At 40.3% G+C, this 19,853-nt stretch overlaps 1 protein-coding gene across 1 annotated transcript; it reads left to right on the top strand.

Annotated features, from left to right (window-relative positions):
* Positions 1-9,229: 9,229 nt before the first annotated feature.
* MC2R (melanocortin 2 receptor) lies at positions 9,230-16,732 on the top strand. The gene has a single exon (XM_082415864.1). It carries the CDS (start codon positions 12,863-12,865, stop codon positions 13,754-13,756), a length of 894 nt encoding a protein of 297 aa, XP_082271990.1. The 5' UTR covers positions 9,230-12,862; the 3' UTR covers positions 13,757-16,732.
* Positions 16,733-19,853: the final 3,121 nt, after the last annotated feature.

The raw sequence follows: 19,853 nt of genomic DNA, 5'->3' as shown, positions 1-19,853 counted from the left end.
TCATATTTTAATATAGACCTCATATAACCAGTATGGGTTGCTCCACAAAGTAATGGTAAAAATAGTCACATCTCTTGATATTTGAATTAAATGTTCAAGCACCAACCTGCTATGTGGGGTAAAAAGGCCAGTATCTTCCTCTGGGCTACCTCCTATCCTGAATGTTCTAAAACCCCAGTGGCTTACGGACTCCTAAACTGAACAGTGAGCCTGGCATTGGTCCATCTAGTACTGTCTGGACTCCTCACTGCCACTTGGTGCCGCTGTTGGGAACTGCTCCACCTGCTCGCAGAGGTGCTGGTCCTGGTGGGCGTGGTTCCCAGGCCAACCAGGGCGGAGCCTGCTTCCCAGGACTGTCAGACCACCGCCCAAGGTCCTCAGCACTTCAACCCCATCACAGCGGCCCCCGGTGTGCTAGCCACCCCGGAGCTCTGGGACAAAACTGGATTTGACATTCATCTCTCACTTCCTAGAGAAGGACCGTCCACTGTCTCTTTCTCTTCCTGAGTAAACATTCCCAGAGGCTGGGCAATTTTTCTTTCAACAAGTAAGACATCTGATTTCAACTCCTTTCTACTGACAAAGGCTAGTCACTTGCCCCTTTCCTTCTAAAAATCCTCTTCCTTTCTCTCCTGCACAAAAAGTCTCATTATTTTCTGCTTTTACTGCCCAGGAGAACTTTGGCCCTGTACGTGCTCTTGCAGATAAAGCTGTTTTCCTGGACTCTAGGGAAGCTGGTCCCTCACCCTTTCTAAGAGGAGAGTGAGGCTGTTCATTTTACAGGCACTCCTTCAAATAAGAGGAAACCAAAAAATTAATCTCTAGCAGAAGCACTCATTTTCCCACAAAATTCTAACTGAAATTTGGTCTGCCAATGAAAAAATAAAACCACTAACTCCATTTCTTGCACATTTTATATATCTCCCCCAAACATATCTTTCTAGAAACACAAACTGTTGATTATTCAATTGATGATGTTCACATTCTAACGCATCAAAAATAGTCAGTGGGCACTTCAGTGAGTTACTGAAGTGGATCAGAGAGGAGGAGGGAGAACCTACCAGCCCCCGACCCAGGGGGTTACCTGCTGCTCAGGAGACACAACACAAACACCAGAAGCTGACCTTTCAAACGGGCAGAGGGTGCCACGTGACAAATGCAAGGCAAGAACAAAACACGCTTCAGGACGTGAGAGCAGAAAGGCCACCTGGGTTGAGTGGTAGGCAGAGACACTCAAGACGTTTGGTCTTGACTTGGGGCTAAAACAAAAGTAGGATTTAGAGGAGAGATTGCGGAATTCTAGAGGGAAGACAGTAGTAAATATGTCGAAGGCAAAAATGTGCTAAGCTTCCTGGAGATGATAAGAAAACTGGGCTGGAAGGTGGGTTCTACATAGAATACTGGGAAACATGGCAAGAAAACGTTAGCCTGGGACAGATTGTAGACAGCCGTAAATGCCAAGTGCTTTAAAAATGGGATTTTATTCTGTAGACAATGAGAACTCCTTTATGGAGCCCACACTGCATGCCTGGCTCTGGGCTGGGTAATTTACATGTAGTGTCATATATAACCCAAACGTAACACAAGAGCTCTGAACTAAGTAGTCTTGTCCCCATGTGCATGTGGGGGAGCTGAATATGACAGGGCTTAAGGATATCTATTTCTTTGATGCTTTTTCTTGATTTCGATGATTATTTCTCTGGTGAGCATCTTCAACTGTTTTCTTATGAACATATCTAGCTCTCTTGCCAGAAAAGTGCACCATTTCTCTGGAATATAGTGAAATAGGGCGGCAGACCTAAATATCCTACAAACTCAGCCCCTGCACTTCAGTGATTCAGCCTTTCCACTGACACTGAGCTGATGCCTTTTATACACGAAGACTCTTGATTGCTGTGGAGTGGTTTGTGAAGGCTTAGCCTGATTTCTTACTTGGTTTAATTCTTTGCAACCTTCTGGAATTAATTTATTTGTATGATTGACAGATGGCCCAAAGTGATGCATGTTACACTGCGGTGTGTGGGGTAGTGAGGAGTCTGAAGAATGCTAGGACTGATACTAAAAGTCAGAGAAGTGATTCTTTCCCAGTGTGCCTTTTCTTCCCTTAGAATCACCTGAAGCATAGAGAACTTCCATGTTGAAGCTCCTTGATTTGCTAACTTTACTTTAGAGCCCTAACAATATTTACAATGAGCAGCAGAATTGAGTTGCTGAAGCAGAAGAGCCTTGGAGACACCTAAGCTTGTCAGGTATGCTGCTGAGAATGTTTTCACTAAGAGATATTTTTTGCTTGTCTTTCCCATCAGTTGAAAAAAGGGGGCTTTATACTAATTATCATAGCTTTTGCTTCCCCCTCCTCCCCTTTAAGGTAACAGTAATCTCACCTAGTCTCAACTGTCACTTGGCTGTCCTTACCATTTTTATGTACTTTGGAGTTTGATATAAATGTGTTGTCTCGCTGGCCAGGGAAAACTCAATTGAATTACTAACAAAATAGGAGATTTTGAGTTTTATACACACAACTAATTAATTGAGTATTGATTTTTCTCCAATTACATTATACAATGCAAATGAAGATAAAAGGCACAGTCACTGAAGTAGAAAGGTACCAGGGGAAAGGGGTACCCACCACACGGACTGAAGATTCCCATCACTTACAAAGTCCCTCACAACAAGCAGAATCTTTTCAATTTGTTCACCTGTTCAATTACTTTTATGAGAAGTCCTTCAAAGTGTTCGGCCCTATTCAAGTCAAACATCTGGGACTGAAGGTGTCGACTGGCAGGTGCTCAGCTCCTCAGGGCGAGCGGGGAAGTGACTTGGCAAGACAGCCGACAGGTTACACACATTCCAACCATCACGCAGACTCCTGCCAGGAGTGCCAGTGCTGAGTGGAGTTGGGTGCTGGGCAGCAGGGAGGTTGGGGAGCCTGCTCGAGGGGAAGCAGGAAGCTCCCGGACCAACCCACATCCTCCACCCTGCCCCACTCCCATGCTTCACCCTCCATGGTTTAAGTTTCAGCCAGAGCCACTAAGCTCTGGTGAAAATCCAAATAACTCTTCCCCTTCGGAAGAGTGGCTTCCAACATTTCAGCGGGCTTCATCTTAACGTGCAATCAGAGTAATATTCAAAATACTTAGAAGATGCCAGAGGACACTGACCCCCTACAACCCGACACTAAGGTAAACTGGTCCATTCAAGACAAAGTCTACCATTCAGCTACTTTAAATTTATGTAAAACCTAACCTGTCCCTGCATGTTGGTTTTTAAGATTTTACTGTTGTTTCCTATTTTTCTTTCTTTCTTTCTTTTTTTAAATTTAACATCTTTATTGGAGTATAATTGCTCTACAATGGTGTGTTAGTTTCTGCTTTATAACAAAGTGAATCAGTTATACATATACATATATCCCCATATCTCTTCCCTCTTGTGTCTCCCTCCCTCCCACCCTTCCTATCCCACCCCTCTAGTTGGTCACAAAGCACGGAGCTGATCTCCCCGTGCTATGCGGCTTCTTTCCACTAGCTATCTATTTTACATTTGGTAGTGTATATATGTCCATGGCACTCTCTCACTTTGTCCCAACTTACCCTTCCCCCTCCCCCATATTTTTCATCTTTTCTTTTTTTACTGGATCATCTTTAGTTTATTTCACTACTCTTTTTTTCCACTCTTTTTCTTCTGCTTTTGAATTTAAGACCAAGAAATAGAAACACCAATCAGTTATAAGGACAGTTTGTACCCAAACAGGAAATGCTGGGTGTCTCTTTCAGCCACATGTCGAGGGAGGATGGGTCTGGTGTGTTTGTGGGCACTGAGACAGAAGTAGGAAGTAAGATCATAAAGGCTCAAATGCCCTGAGAGCACAGGAACAGTGGAGAGTCTGCCCAAGATGGGATATCAGAGTAACACAGAGGGAGGTAACAACATACATGGCAAGTATGTAGGCCAAAACCTACCAGGTGTTTTGTTGGCAATGATCGAAAAGTTTGATAACCCTGTACTGAGGAGGCTATGGTGGGAAAGTGCTCTGCTGGTGAGGATGTAAATTGACACAACCCCTCTGGAAGGCAGTTTGACAATATCGATGAAGACCAGTGATGCATATACACTTTCACTCAACAATTCCTTTTCTGTGAACTTATCCAACTCATTATGCACATGAGAAATTATATACTTACATGATTATTCATTACAGCATTCTTTATGCAGCAAAATGTCTGAAACAACCCAAGTGACTATCAATACACACAGATTAAATAACTCAGGACATATCCGCCCAATGTAATACCATGTAGTGGTTTTTAAAAAAAGGAAGAAGGAGGAGGAGGAGAAAGAATGAGAAAGTGATACATCTACTTTGTGGAAAGTCTCCAAGATGAAACAAGGTACAAAACACTGTGTACAATACACTGACTGTTGAACACAAAGGGCAGGGGATCATGCTGGCCATGGAAATGGGCCTCTCAGATCTGCTGTGGGAAGTAGGGCTGACTGGTGCCCAGCGCTCTGTGTCTGGATCCCACCATGCTCCTGCTGAGGTCCTATTTCTTCCAGGCTGTCCCCAGTCCATGACTGGGCACAGTCTATTTCTGTTGGAGCTAGGATTCCTCTAATTGGCAGCTGGCTCAAGGACTCCCCACTGGCCAGGTCAAAACTTCCCAGTTCTGTCCTGTGGTCTGAGACTCCCCCTTTCTTCCTCTCATTTGCCCCCAGGAGTCAGACCTGCCTCACAGCCTGAAGGCTTCCCTGTTGCTCTTGCTGCCTCTCCCCTTCACCCTAACTAACAACTGGGAGAAGATGCACATACTCCTATTTTCTTTTATGGGCGTAAATAAACTCCAGAAGAAGATTGGTCACCTCTTTGAGGAGTGGTAATGGCACACAGGATAGAGGGTTGGGAGGGAGACTTTTTACTATTTATGCATATGTACACATGCACAAATATATGTATATAAATATATATGACTGCAGTACCTATTCAAAAATGAAATAAAAATGTTACATGCATCTAGTGAAAACAGGGAGAGAGGGCAGCACAGAGCTGGGATGCAGACAGGAGCCCTGTGGCATTGTGATTTATAATAAGAGACATGCATTTGGTCTTCCTCCTCTTTTCTGGCACAGAGCTCACAAGACAGCTGGAATTCTCTAAGTGAGGAGAACAATCAAGTTGTCTTCTGTTATGTTAATGAGGTGACTTTTAGAAAGCCGCTGGTAACCAAAGGATGGGGGCTGGTTGCCAGGGAACCCAACTCCACCCCTGAGGGGCTGAAGGTTGAGTCAATCACCAATGGCCAGTGATTCAATCAACTGTGCCTGTGTAATGAAGCCTCCCTAAAAACCCAAGAGGAGGGGGTTTGAAAAGTTTCTGGGAAAAAACTTTCCTGGGAACCCAGACCTCAGTTCCTCACTGGCTCTCTCTGAAACCTAGGTTCTAAAACTCCATCAGCTGGAAAAGCCTGGAAGCCCTATAACAAAAACCACTTATCCACTCAACAGAAAAACAAGCCATGTTACCCTCCTTCCCAGCTGTTCTCCCGAAGAACCATACAACAACCCCCAGGAGCACAGAGAACACGGGCACAGTATTGCTGCCTTGTCTTCAGAAAGGTTCAGGGGAGCCCCCCAAACTGCCCACCATCTCCAGGATGCCTGCAGCCCTTCTACTCAAGGCCTCACGCCATCACTCTCCCTTCTCAACTAAAGGAGGGGATTGCGGGGCCTTGCTCTTCTCTGAATTTCTTTAATAATCTTTGAGAGAGAATTGGAAAAACAATCCTGACTTGGTCATATGTACAGGTTTCAGGTTTTTAAGTTATTTTATTTTCATTTCTACTAAAGCCAATAAAAATTCCTTATCCGATAAATATTTATAGAAGCACTAAGATTAAGTGATTTATTTTAGCAGATACTCATCTTTGGAGCCAAACAGACCTTGATTTAAATTCCAACTGTGCCTCTTATAGCTTATGGAACTTCAGGCCAGTATCTTGGCCTTTCTGCCTCACTTCCTCAGATGCAAATTGGGGAAAATATGACTACCTTGTACTGTTGACAAGAGGATTAAAATAAGATGCCATGCATAGCATGTGGCATTGTACCGGTTGGCACATAACAGGAATTTAACAAATAATAAAGCCTTCTCCTTTCTCTTAGAGCCCTGCAAAAATATGAGAATTAGATTTTTTACATCTTCTGGTCAAAGACAGTAATCAGTATAAAAATCTCATTTTACAGTTGCCCGTGCTCCCTTTGCTTTTGCAAACAACATCGGCCCAGTTATGCCGCATAACAGTTGTTGGAGCCACATTCATTTGCCCCGTGACGCTGTTAACTCTGGTGACTCGTGTTCCTCGAGACCCAGCCCAAAACCAGAAGTCAGTTTTGCTTTTCCCTGTGGTCCTTATGTGATTATTGTTGCTCCCAATTCTCTGCTTTGTGCCCAAAACCTACCCCTCAAGCCAAATGAGTGAACAAAAGTTGTTGCTGGGTCAGATTCTGGTCCGCCTCCATCATGCCCCTTCCCCCTCAATGCCTCCCAGGGCAACACCATAGACAGAGATGGAGCCTTCTAGACCCTGGTTACCGACGCTCAAGATCAAAGAGCTTGGTCTTCAGGCAAGGAATTAATCCCGGAGGTGAAAAATAATATAAGAAGGACTGAAATGTAAAATATCACTCTACAAACCAAGACTTGGCCACCGTCAAGCTCCACACTGAGTGTGACCTCCTTGGGGGCGTGCACAAGAGCTAATCAGTTGACAATCTCACACTCATAGCAAGGCCAGAGTCAGCAGGAAGCAAAAAGAAAAAGAAAAAACAAAATCAAAACCAAAACACCTGCTGGTTTAAGAATACATTGATTCTCTCTTTATTGCAGGATAATAATTTTTGGTGTCATTTTCTAAAATTCTTTGTTTGGCCGTCATTTTAGCAATTGTTTTCACCGACTGAAAGCACTCTGGGGAGCACCACCCTCCCTGGCAGTGGCATGGAAGCCATGATTCAGTGCTCACTGAAGTCCAGACCTCAGTGGTCTAAAAGGCATTTTCAGAGACAAGTGGAAAAAGCAAAGATGATTGCTGTCTCAAGGAATGTAAGAGTTCCAGTATTAATTTGGAAAAGAATCGCCCATTTGGTACTTTTTTCCCATAGAATCTGAAAAATGAAGTTATAATATTTTGTTAGGTGATAAAGAGCACGAACTGATTGTTTTCATTTTCTACTAAAGATCTTAAAAATAGTTAATGTTGTTTTGCTTTTAATGTTTACCAAACACATTCCTTTTTTTAAAGAAATAGCCAAAACTTTTAAAACACCCATTGTATTCTCCTATTATGAAGAATAATTTAACTTTACCTCTTATATTGAATGTTAAACTGGGGTAGTTTCTTTTTTTTTTTTTTTTTTATAAATTTATTTTATTTATTTTTATTTTTGGCTGCGTTGGGTCTTCATTGTGGTGTGCAGGCTTCTCATTGCAGTGGCTTCTCTTATTGTGGAGCATGGCGCGCGGGCTTCAGTAGTTGTGGTGCACAGGCTTAGTTGCTCCATGGCATGTGGGATCTGCCCAGACCAGGGCTTGAACCTGTGTCCCCTGCATTGGCAGGCGGATTCTTAACCACTGTGCCACCAGGGAAGCCCTGGGGTAGTTTCTTAATAGTATTTGAGCATCCATAGTAGTCTATGGCTCCACCAAATTAGAAAACAAATTTATAAACAGTATTATCAAATCAAATACATTTTTACCCTAAAATATGGAACTGAAATCTGTGAGTTCTCCCTTTGAAACAGAAGTGAAAACACATATTACACCATCAACTATGGGAATAGTACATCAACTTCTTTGCCTTTTCCATAAGCTGTAGGGTGAGGCAGTGACCCAGAAAGACAAGCAGTGGAAAGAAAGGACCTAAACATCCTGTCAATTCATGGAACCCACCACCACCTCCAAGTTGAGGAAGGGTGACCATGTGCTTTCCTGTTCTGAATCTTTACTTCTTTACTTGTTCTAACCCACTTTACATGCAATTGGATTCAGGAGAAAGATAAGGAGGGAAAGGGGAGAGACACAGGATAATCTTTATCTCTAGGCTCAAAATTCCACTACATATATTTTCACAGAGCAGTTAAGATGAGGGTCCAACTATATAATAATAAAAGGATCAATACAAGAAGAGGATATTACACTCATTAACATATATACACCCAATATAGAAGCACTTAAATACATAAAATACTAACAGACAAAGGGAGGAACTGATGGGAATACAATAATAGTAGGAGACTTTAACACCCCACTGACATCAATGGACAGATCTTCCAGTCAGAAAATCAATAAGGCAACAGAGATCCTAAAGGATACAATAGAACAGTTAGACTTAATTGACATCTTCAGGACACTACATCCAAAAAACAAAAACAAAAACAATAAACAACCATAATACACATTCTTTTCAAGTGCACATGGAACATTCTCTAGGATAGATGACATACTAGGACACAAAAAAGCCTCAACAAATTTAAGAGGCTAGAAATTGTTTCAAGCATCTTTTCTGACCACAACAGCATGAAACTAGAAATCAACCACAGAAAGAGAAATGAGGAAAAAAAATTACATGGAGACTAAACAACATGCTACCAAAAAACCAATGGGTCAATGATGAAATCAAAGAGGAAATAAAAAAATACCTTGAGACAAATGATAATGGAAACACAACCATGCCAAATCTATGGGATGCAGCAAAAGCCGTCCTAAGAGGGAAGTTCATAGCAATACAGGCCTTCCTCAAAAAACAATAAAAATCTAAAATAAACACCTTAAATGACCACCTAAAAGAATTAGGAAAAGAAGAACAAACAAAACCCAAAGTCAGCAGAAGAAATGAAATAATAAATATTGGAGAGGAAATAAATAAAACAGAGATCAAAAAAACAGAAAAGATCAATAAAACCAAGAGGTGGTTTTTTGAAAAGATAAACAAAATTGACAAGCCTCTGGCCAGGCTCACCAAGAAGAAAAGAGTGGACCCAAATAAACAAGATAACAAATGAAAGAGGAGAAATAACAACAAATATGGCAGAAATACAAAAAAACAAAAAAGAATACTGTTAACAGTTATATGCCAAAAAATTGGACAACCTAGAAGAAATGGACAAGTTTCTAGAAACACACAGCCCACCAAAACTGAATCAAGAAATAGATAATTTGAAAAAAAAAAAAAAAAAAAAAAGAAATAGATAATTTGAACAGACCAATAACTAGAAGTGAAATAAAATCTGTAATTAAAAAAAAAACTCCCTGTAAACAAAAGTCCAGAACCAGATGGCTTCACTGGGGAAGCCTACCAAACAAACAAAGAAGAACTTATGCTGATCCTTGTCAAACTCTTCCAAAAGACTGAAGAGGAGGGCACCCTCCCAAAGTCATTCTATGAAGCCACCATCACCCTGATACCAAAACCAGACAAAGAGACTACCAAAAAAGAAAATTACAAGCCAATATCTTTGATGAATATAGATGCAAAAATCTTCAACAAAATATTAGCAAACCAAATCCAACAACACATAAAAAGGATCATACACCACAATCAAGTTGGATTCATCCCAAGGGTCACAAGGATGGCTCAACACACACAAGTCAATTAATGTGATACATCACATCAACAAAAGACAAAAACCACATGATCATCTCAATAGATGCAGAAAAGGCATTTGATAAAATTCAACATCCATTCATGAGAAAAACTTGCCAAAGTGGGTATAGAGGGTACATACCTCAACATAATAAAAGCTATTTATGACAAACCCACAGCCAACATAATACTCAATGGTGAAAAGCTGAAAGCCTTCCCACCAAATTATGGAACAAGACAAAGATGCTCACTCTCACCACTCCTATTCAACATAGTATTGGAAATCCTAGCCACAACAATTAGACAAGAAAAAGAAATTAAAAATATCCAAATTGGAAGGGAAGAGGTAAAATTGTCATTATATGCAGATGACATGATACTCTGTAAAGAAAACCTTAAATACTCCACACAAAACTATTAGAACTGATAAGTGAATTCAGCAAGGTAGCAGGATACAAGATTAACAAACAGAAATCTGTTGCATTTCTTTACACTAACAATGAAATATCAGAAAGAGAAACTTTAAAAAATTCCTTTTAAATATGTGTCCAAAATAAAATAAAATAAAATAAAATAAAATACCTAGGACTAAACCTGACCAAGGAGGTGAAAGACTTACAAGCTGAGAACTATAAAACATTGATAAAGGAAACTAAAGATGATTCAAAGAAATAGAAAGATATCCCATGCTCCTGAATTGGAAGAATTAGTATTGTTAAAATGGCCATACTACCCAAAGCAATCTACAGATTTAATGTAATCCCTATCAAATTACCCATGACATTTTTCACTGAAATAGAGAAATATTCCTAAAATTTATATGGAACCCCAAAAGACCCAGAATTGCCAAAGCAACCCTGAGGAAAAAGAACAAATCTTAAGGCATAACGCTCCCAGACTTCAGACAATACTATAAAGCTACAGTAATCAAAAATGTGGTATTGGCACAAAAACAGATATATGAATCCATGGAACAGAATAGAGAGTCCAGAAATAAACCCACACACCTACAGTCAATTAATCTTTGACAAAGGAGGCAAGAAAACAGTGGAGAAAGGACAGTCTCTTTAGCAAGTGGTGTTGGAAAAGCTGGACAGCTGCATGTAAATCAATGAAGTTAGAACACACCTTCACACCACTTGCTAAAATAAACTCAAAAAGGCTTAAAGACTTAAATATAAGACATGACACCATAAAACTCCTAGAAGAGAACATAGGCAAAACATTGTCTGACATAAATTTAGCAATGCTTTCTTAGATCAGTCTCCTAAGGCAAAAGAAATAAAAGCAAAAATAAACAAATGGGACCTAATTAAACTTACAAGCTTTTGCACAGCAAAGGAAACCATAAACGAAATGAAAAGACAACCTAGAGAATGGGAGAAAATACTTGCAAACAATATGACCAACAAGGGCTTAATTTCAAAAATATACGAACAGGGCTTCCCTGGTGGCGCAGTGGTTAAGAATCTGCCTGCCAATGAAGGAGACACAGGTTTAAGCCCTGGTCTGGGAAGATCCCACATGCCATGGAGCAACTAAGCCCGTGCACCACAACTACTGAAGCCCTCGCGCCCTAGAGCCCATGCTCTGTAACAAGAGAAGCCACTGCAATGAGAAGCCTGCGCACCACAGTGAAGAGTAGCCCCCGCTCGCCACAACTAGAGAAAGCCCATGTGCAGCAACGAAGACCCAACGCAGCCAAAAAAAAAAAAAGAAAAAAAAAAACCCTGAACAGTTCATACAACTAAATAGCAAAAAAAACCCCAAACAACTGAATCAAAAAATAGGCAGAAGGCCTAAATAGATATTCCTCCAAAGGAGACATACAGATGGCCAACAGACACATGAAAAAGTGTTCATCGTCACTAATTATTAGAGAAATGCAAACCAAAACTACAATGAGGTATCACCTTACACCAGTCAGAATGGCCATCATTAAAAAGTCTACCAGACTTCCCTGGTGGCGCAGTGGTTGAGAATCTGCCTGCCAATGCAGGGGACACGGGTTTGAGCCCTGGTCTGGGAAGATCCCACATGCTGCGGAGCAATGAGGCCCATGAGCCACAACTACTGAGCCTGTGCGTCTGGAGCCTGTGCTCCACAACAAGAGAGGCCGCGACAGTGAGTGGCCCGCGTACAGCGATGAAGAGTGGCCCCTGCTCGCCACAACTAGAGAAAGCCCTCGCACAGAAACAAAGACCCAACATAGCCAAAAAAAAAAAAAGTCTACAAATAATAAATGTTGGAGAGGGTGTGGAGGAAAGGGAACCCTCCTACACTGTTGGTGGGAATTGGTGCAGCCACTATGGAGAACAGTATGGAGGTTCCTTTAAAAACTAAAAATAGAGTTGCCATATGATCCAGCAGTCCCACTCCTGCGCATATATCTGGAAAAGATGAAAGCTCTCATTCAAAAAGATACATGCACCCCAATATTCATAGCAGCACTATTTATAATAGCCAAGACATGGAAGCAACCTAAGTGTCCATCAACAGATGAATGGATAAAAAGGATGTGGTATATATATACAATGGAATATTACTCAGCCATAAAAAAGAATGAAATAATGTAATCTGCGGCAATGTGGATGGAACTAGAGATTATCATACAAAGTGAAGTAAGTCAGACAGAGGAAGACAAATATGATATCATTTATATGTGGAATCTAAAAACATGATATAAATGAACTTACAAAACAGAAACAGGCTCACAGACATAGAAAAGAAACTTACGGTGACCAAAGGGGAAAGTGGGGAGGAATAAAAGGAGTTTGGGATTAACAGGTATATGTTACTATATATAAAATAAACAAAAGAATCTGAAAAATAATATATATATACACAAACATATACATAACTGAATCATTTTGCTGTACACCTGAAACTAACAAAACATTGTAAATCAACTCTACTTCAATTAAAAATAAAAATATATTTAGGAAAGATTTTTAAAAAGATGAGGGTCCAGTAAATTGTTTTATTTAAATATTCCACCATTATATTTTGCAGAGGCAATAGAGCTTCCTCAAAGCTAACATGGCTTGTTTTTATTTTTTGATCTATTTTGCAACTGATATTCCTACATACACTTTTTTAGGTGGCTGTGTGGTTTTTACCTCAGATCTTCAGCAAGAACTACAAAGAAGAAAAGATTCTGAAGAATCAATCAAGTTTTCTGTCAAGTCCCAGTAACATCCCTGTCTTAACCACACGCAGGAGAGATGAAACACATTATCAACCTGTATGAAAGCATCAACAGTACAGCAAGAAATAATTCAGACTGTCCTCCTGTGGTTTTGCCAGAAGAGATATTTTTCACAATATCCATTGTTGGGGTTTTGGAGAATCTGATGGTCCTTCTGACTGTGATCAAGAATAAGAATCTTCAGTCACCCATGTACTTTTTCATCTGCAGCTTGGCTATTTCCGATATGCTGGGCAGCCTGTACAAGATCTTGGAAAACATCCTGATCATGTTCAGAAACATGGGTTACCTCAAGCCTCAAGGCAGTTTTGAAACCACAGCAGATGACGTGGTGGACTCCCTGTTCATCCTCTCCCTCCTTGGCTCCATTTGCAGCCTGTCTGTGATCGCCGCTGACCGCTACATCACAATCTTCCACGCTCTGAGGTACCATCGCATCGTGACCCCACGCCGTGCCCTTGTCGTCCTGATGGTCATCTGGACGTGCTGTATGGGCAGCAGTATCACCATCGTGACCTTTTCCCATCACGTCCCCACGGTGATCGCCTTCACAGCGCTGTTCCCACTGATGCTGGCCTTCATCCTCTGCCTCTACCTGCACATGTTCCTGCTGGCCCGCTCCCACGCCAGGAGGACCTCCACACTTCCCAGAGCCAACATGAGAGGGGCTGTCACACTGACTGTTCTGCTCGGGGTCTTCATTTTCTGTTGGGCACCCTTTGTCCTTCATGTCCTCTTGATGACATTCTGCCCGGCTGACCCCTACTGTGCCTGCTACATGTCCCTCTTCCAGGTGAACGGTGTGTTGATCATGTGTAATGCCGTCATTGACCCCTTCATATATGCCTTCCGGAGCCCAGAGCTCAGGGACGCATTCAAAAAGATGACCTTCTGCAACAGGTACCAGTAGAATTATTGGCCCCTGATTTTAGGAGCCATGTGGAAATACTGTCAAGGGACAGAGTAACGTGACATACCAACAATACTAATGCTCCAACTGTCCTTTCCTTCCCTAAAGCACACGAGGAGAATCCCACTGACTTGTGTTATAATAGCTCAGTTCCATGTGAACAGCCTTGCTGTAGGTACAACTTCTATAGCTAGAGAGACAAAATATTTACTAAAAAGAAGGACAGGATACAAAGCACATACAGCAATACACATATGAGAACTCTGGGCTGAGGAAAAAGTTGTTCTTCTATAGATATCTAGCTAGCCTATCACTGGGGTGGCCTTTCCAAAGTACTAGGACAAGTACTCAGTGTATAAACTACAGGGCCTTTGTAAGCCAAAGGTGCCATTAAGTTGCTGCAGCTGAATTTGCCTGTCCCACACTGCCACACAGAATCCCTGCTCGCCTGCTTTCCCTTCTGCCTGCCTGCTTTATTGTATGCCATCTCAGATCTTTCTGGAAGCAGGCAGGATGCACATTATAAACGTCAAATAACCAGCGTTGAGTTTCCAATAATAAAGAAACCTTCTCTGTTAGTCTTCTTTGCTAACTCACTATCCCACTGGCCTTAAAGTATTTTCCTGGTTAAAACTCCTCATGCTTTAGAAGCATAAATTTCAAAGGAGGAAATAAAAATTTAATCCATTTGGTTCCTATGTAGGAATAAATAAAGGTCAGAGGAAAATTGTGAAGTTTGTAGAAGATATAATCAATCCTTGTGTATCTGTCCAAACATAGAAGTAAATGAAAAGACGTCCCAAGCCCCAATATGCATTTTGTGGACTAAGTAGAGAGTGTGTGTGTTCACCATGTTTTTGGACTATGGGGGAAACCAAGACCAAAACAATACTTCAAGACAGTGCTATTATTGAGACCCAAGCCAGAGAGTGATGAAAAACACTTAAACTCATTCCACAGATGAGTCTGAGAGGCAGATACCATCACTGGAGAACTTCATCCTACCATCAGCCACAGGAAAGATGCCAGATATCGAAAAGTGACATCCCAAGTAGGGTAAAGGAAGCAAAAATTGCAAGTTCATCTGTTTTTAATAGCTAAAGATAAAGCTTAAAGAGGAATCAAATTCTGATCCTAAGTCCTTGCTGAGATGGAAGAGAGAAAGAGGCCAGGTCTGCAGGTGCATGGAGCTGAGCTGCTCAGGATCCACAGTGAGGGACGGCGTCTCGGGAAGAGGCAGTTCTTGGCCCTCGGAGTTTTCCCTGAGCTGCTGAAAGGAGAAGCCAGCCACAAACAGGACTGCTGGCTGGGTGATGGGTTGGATATTAGGTGTGGGGAGGGACAGGAGCTTAAGAAGCAGAAGAGAAAAAGCACAGAGTTAAAGGGAAGGCAGCTGCGGGCAGGTGTCCAGAAAGCCTGTGACACAGCTTGACGGTGAAACCCACAGTGTGTCTTCTGGTCCTCCATTCTCTAGAAATCCTTCTTTGGTCCTTCCCCCTCACCAAATGAATGATGATACCCTTTTTCTCCTCTTATTTCTCTGGCAGAACCTCCAGGACAAAGGCAAAAAGAAGCAAAGACTGAGGGATTCCTTACGCTTTTCTTCACTTTAATAGAAATGCTTTATAAAATGTCACCAATAAGTTTTTGAAAATTACCTTTCATCAAGTTAATAATGTTCTTTTTCTGCCTAGTTTCTTAACGGTAATTTTTAATCACTAATCAATGTTGAATTTTATTTAATGCTTTTTCAGCATCTATCAGATGATCAGTTTTTCCTCCTTTAATTTCTTAATGTGGTATACCACATTAATAGATTTTTAACAGTTGGGCTATCTTTGCAAACTTCAAATGAAGATTGATATGTATTATACCAACCATGGTCATATTTACAAAGCTAAAATATATTGTTTGACAAACAACTTATTGTGAATTATACTTTTACATATTTGAAATTACCTATAATGATATAATTTAATTTATATTTCATGAATGACCTCTAGTGAATTTTATGAAAAATGAGAACAGTACCAAAAAATACAGATTCAAGATATGTGGTTTTGAGGGCATTCCCTGGCGGTCTAGTGGTTAGGACTCAGGGCTTTCACTGCCAGGGCCTAGGTTTGATCCCTGGTCTGGCAAGTAAGATCCTGCAAGCTGTGCACTGCAGCCAAAAAAATAAACAGATATGTGGGTTCCATAAATATTCCCTTTAAAATAAAGGAGAAGAAATTATACATGGAATATTTAGTTGGCTACTCCTTTACGTATATTTAGCGATTTTTAAAATCTATTTTGTGCAGATCCCTATTTGCTACACATGCAACAGTTTGTAGCTAGAAATTCTCACACTCAGGGTGACAATCTCCCGTTGACATTACAATATGATCATTGAAGAAACAGCAAACAACTGTTATTTATTTTGCCAACATGTGTTGTATATTTAAGATCTATTATTTGCAAAGTATTGCTGAGAAAAGAATCCAGTTACTCCTCTTTGCAAATCTACATATATGTTTCTTTTTCTTTTAATTTATTTTTATTTATTTTTGGCTGTGTTGGGTCTTTGTTGCTGCACATGGGCTTTCTCTAGTTGCAGCAAGTGGGGGCTACTCTTCGTTGCAGTGCGTGGGCTTCTCATTGTGGAGGCTTCTCTTGTTGTGGAGCACGGGCTCCGGGCGCGCGGGCTTCAGTAGTTGCGGCTTGCGGGCTTAGTTGCTCCGCGGCATGTAGGATCTTCCCGGACCAGGGCTCGAACCCATGTCCCCTGTGTTGGCAGGTGGATTCTTAACCACTGCACCACCAGGGAAGCCCTATATATATGTTTCTTTATCCACATAAGTGTAGTCTGTATTACAATTAAAATTTTTGATAGTATGTTAAGAGCCTCTAAATACCTATATACTCCCGTGCAGTGAAAGCACATCTTTTGTCACATCCCCTAATGTCTCAGGTCAGACTTTGACCATGTTCCTCAGAATTCTGAAAATAAGGAGGGCAGAGGGCAGGAGGACCCACAAAAGATTAAGAATACCCTTCAGAACAGTGAGTGTCTCTTGCTTCCATTAGCATATTAATAAATGTACCTAATTTAATTTTTTAAGAAAGTTTTATGTCAGTAGAAGTTATACTATATCTGAGATAACAAATCCCATGAGCTTAAAATCTGTTAAAAGTCTTCATTTTATCTGTCCCTACTTAATCCTTTTCAATTTTCTACAGGTTCTAGCAGTCTGGAGTTTGTTGAACAAGACTGTGATGTCATATAGACTTTAAGCAGGACCCCTTGCAGCCCTTGCTGAAGAGCACTGAAACTTTTCTCCTGCTCCCTTTCTCCTGACTCTTCGATGATATCCAACCCAAGAGTGTTGGACACATTGAAAATTGTCCCAATACCAATAAAGCTAAAATGTTGATCAAATAAATTCATAGAATATGTCTAGAAGTGGCAAGAACTTCCTTTTACAGACAGAAAAGCACAGTCATGAGAGGTAAGAGAATGATTCAAAATTCACGTCATTGAGTTCAAATCCCAGCTCCATGTGTGCTATTTATGTAACCTTGGACAAGATATTTAACTTCAATAAGAGTCCATAATTCCACCAGTTATATAGGGACCAGAGTATTACCTGCCTCACAGAATTTTGTGAGAAATAAATTAAAAAATAAAAGTTCAGCACAATGCTTGGAGCACTCAGTGTATTAAGCTAAATGCTTAATAAAAGTTAGTGTTTACTATTATTGTTATTATTATTATTAATAATATTACTCCAGTGTCAGACAAGTGGGCAGACCCTTTTGACCACAGTGTAAAAATGCTGCTGCTTAACTTAGTGCTTTCTCTTCTGATTCTCTCACTATAAAGGGCCTTTCCTTCGTCCACTTCCCCTGCTCTCTTAATCTCTAACTCCACATATGTAAAAATACTCCTAATCAAAAAGCCCATCTCTAAACTCATCATAACAATTAGCAAGAATTTAGGTCTAAAAATCATACTTTCAGCATCATGACTAAAGCACTTCCACATAACCATGGCAAAGAAAAATAGCTACTTCTAGGAATCCTGAGTGCTTTCCTGATAACTATTTGCATCCTTCTAAGTATTTCCATGGCACATCATCACTACAGCTCTACATTCACAGATTTTTTTGTATGGTTTTCACTAGTTTCTACTCCTAAGAATAGTCCTAGCAGGCACATTGATTAGAGCTTAAAAGTTCAAGTTCTGGAGTCAGAAAGAGCTGGATTCATGCCTGGGGAAAATACTCAAGCTCTTTGAAGCCCTTTCTCTCATCTATAAACTGGGCTAATGACTCCACCTCTATAACAGTACGCCATGCCTACATAATGATCCAGTGAGGACTTGATGAGACAATGCATTTAAAGCACTTGCACAAAAGACAACACATTTGTTGACGAGTAGATAGTTAAATGACAGCATGGCTATTTACTGTTATTATTTCTAACATTTCAGATAATTAAACAGGGATCTGAGAGGTTAAGTTACCAATTCTTAATCTTATGTTGTGACCAAATTTTTTGCAGAGAACCTTCTTGAACATCTTAAGAAATAGTTAAACAAAGCTTTGGCTTCCACTGTAGGTATGCTGGAGCAGCCTCCTAGAAACAAACCCTTTAGCAGATAAGTATAAAGTCTGGACACAATTTTAAATATCTGAGGCTCTGAAAAGTGAACAAAAGCAGGAAAGTTTTGGAGAGGAGTTGAATCTTGAAGGAAGGGACAGACATAGGTGAGTCTGCATTTCTTTAGTTTTGAGCTGAGGGGTGACAGTCTCAGTGTGATGCAGGGTGATTAAAATTCTCATGTAAAGCCCACCATCTTTCTGGCCTGAGGTACCAGGCCACCAAAGCTGCCAGAAAGTGAAGGGACATGTCATGGAGGGGATAAGCCAGAAAAGAGAAGCCCCTAAATTTTGTGGACAAGCACTGCCCAAGTCTCTGGCTGACCCTTGAACCAAGCATGTAGAGGGCAGACTCAACATAGCTTGCATATAAGGCTTAAGGAACTAAATTTGCATTTGAACTGCCATCATTATAAGTGATAAATGGTCTGCAAGTTAATTGTATACTAAATAAAACCATCAAAATTCTTAGAGGAATATAACAGAAATCAGAGTCTCTCCAACATAATACTTACAATTTCTAGGATCAAATTCAAAATTAGTTGATATATAAACTAGGAAAGTTTATCCTTACTCAAGGGAAAATACAACCAACAGAAGACAACCCTGAGATGACTCAGATGTTGTCAATATCAACAAAGATGTTTTAACTGTTATTAAAACAATGTTCAGTGAGGTAAGGGAAAATATATGCACAATGAATGAAAAGATAGAAAATATCACTAGAGAAATAGCAACTTCAAAAAATAAAAATGGAAATTTCAGAAATGAAAAATGCAAAATCTAAAATTAAAAACTCACTAGATGGGCTCAATAGTAAAGTAGAGATGACAGCAAAAGAGTTTGTAAACTTGAAACTATATCAGTAGAAATCATCCAATTAAGGAAGAGAAAGAAAAAAAAACATGGTTGTAAAAAAATGAATAGAGCTTTAGGAGCCTGTTACACAATGTCCAAAGGTCTAGCATAGGTAATCCAAATAACACAAGAAGAGGAAAGAGAGAATTGGGCAGACAAAAAAAATTGAATAATAGCCAAAAAATTTGCAAAGTTGGAGAAAGGCATCAATTTATAGATCCAACAAGCTCAGCACGCCCAAATGAGAAATATGAAGAAAACCATAACTAGGCGCCATCCTAGTCAAACTGTTGAAAAGTAAAGAAGAAGAGAAAAATCTTTAAAGGAGACAGAATAAAAGAACACATTACACAGAGGGGAACAATAATTCAAACAGCAATACACTCACCATCAGAAACAATGAAAGCAGGAAGACAGTTGCACAACATTTTGGAAGTGCTGAAAGAAAAACCTGCCAATGCAGAATTCCATATCCAGTAAAAATATTCTTTAAGAATGAAGGAAAAACAAAGACATTTTCAAATAAATTAAAATTAAGGGAATTTATCAACAGCAGAACTGCACTATAAGAATTCCCAAAAGAAATTCTTCAGACT

This window comes from Balaenoptera physalus, assembly GCF_965194825.1.
Source record: "Balaenoptera physalus genome assembly, chromosome: 12".
NCBI lineage: Eukaryota > Metazoa > Chordata > Mammalia > Artiodactyla > Balaenopteridae > Balaenoptera > Balaenoptera physalus.
Note: the sequence above shows the minus strand (reverse complement) of the source record. Positions and strands in the feature narration are given on the sequence as shown.

What these genes read in the sequence shown, in the direction of transcription:
- MC2R (XM_082415864.1), top strand. Translation starts at nt 12,863, where the DNA reads ATGAAACACATTATCAACCTGTATGAAAGCATCAACAGTACAGCAAGA.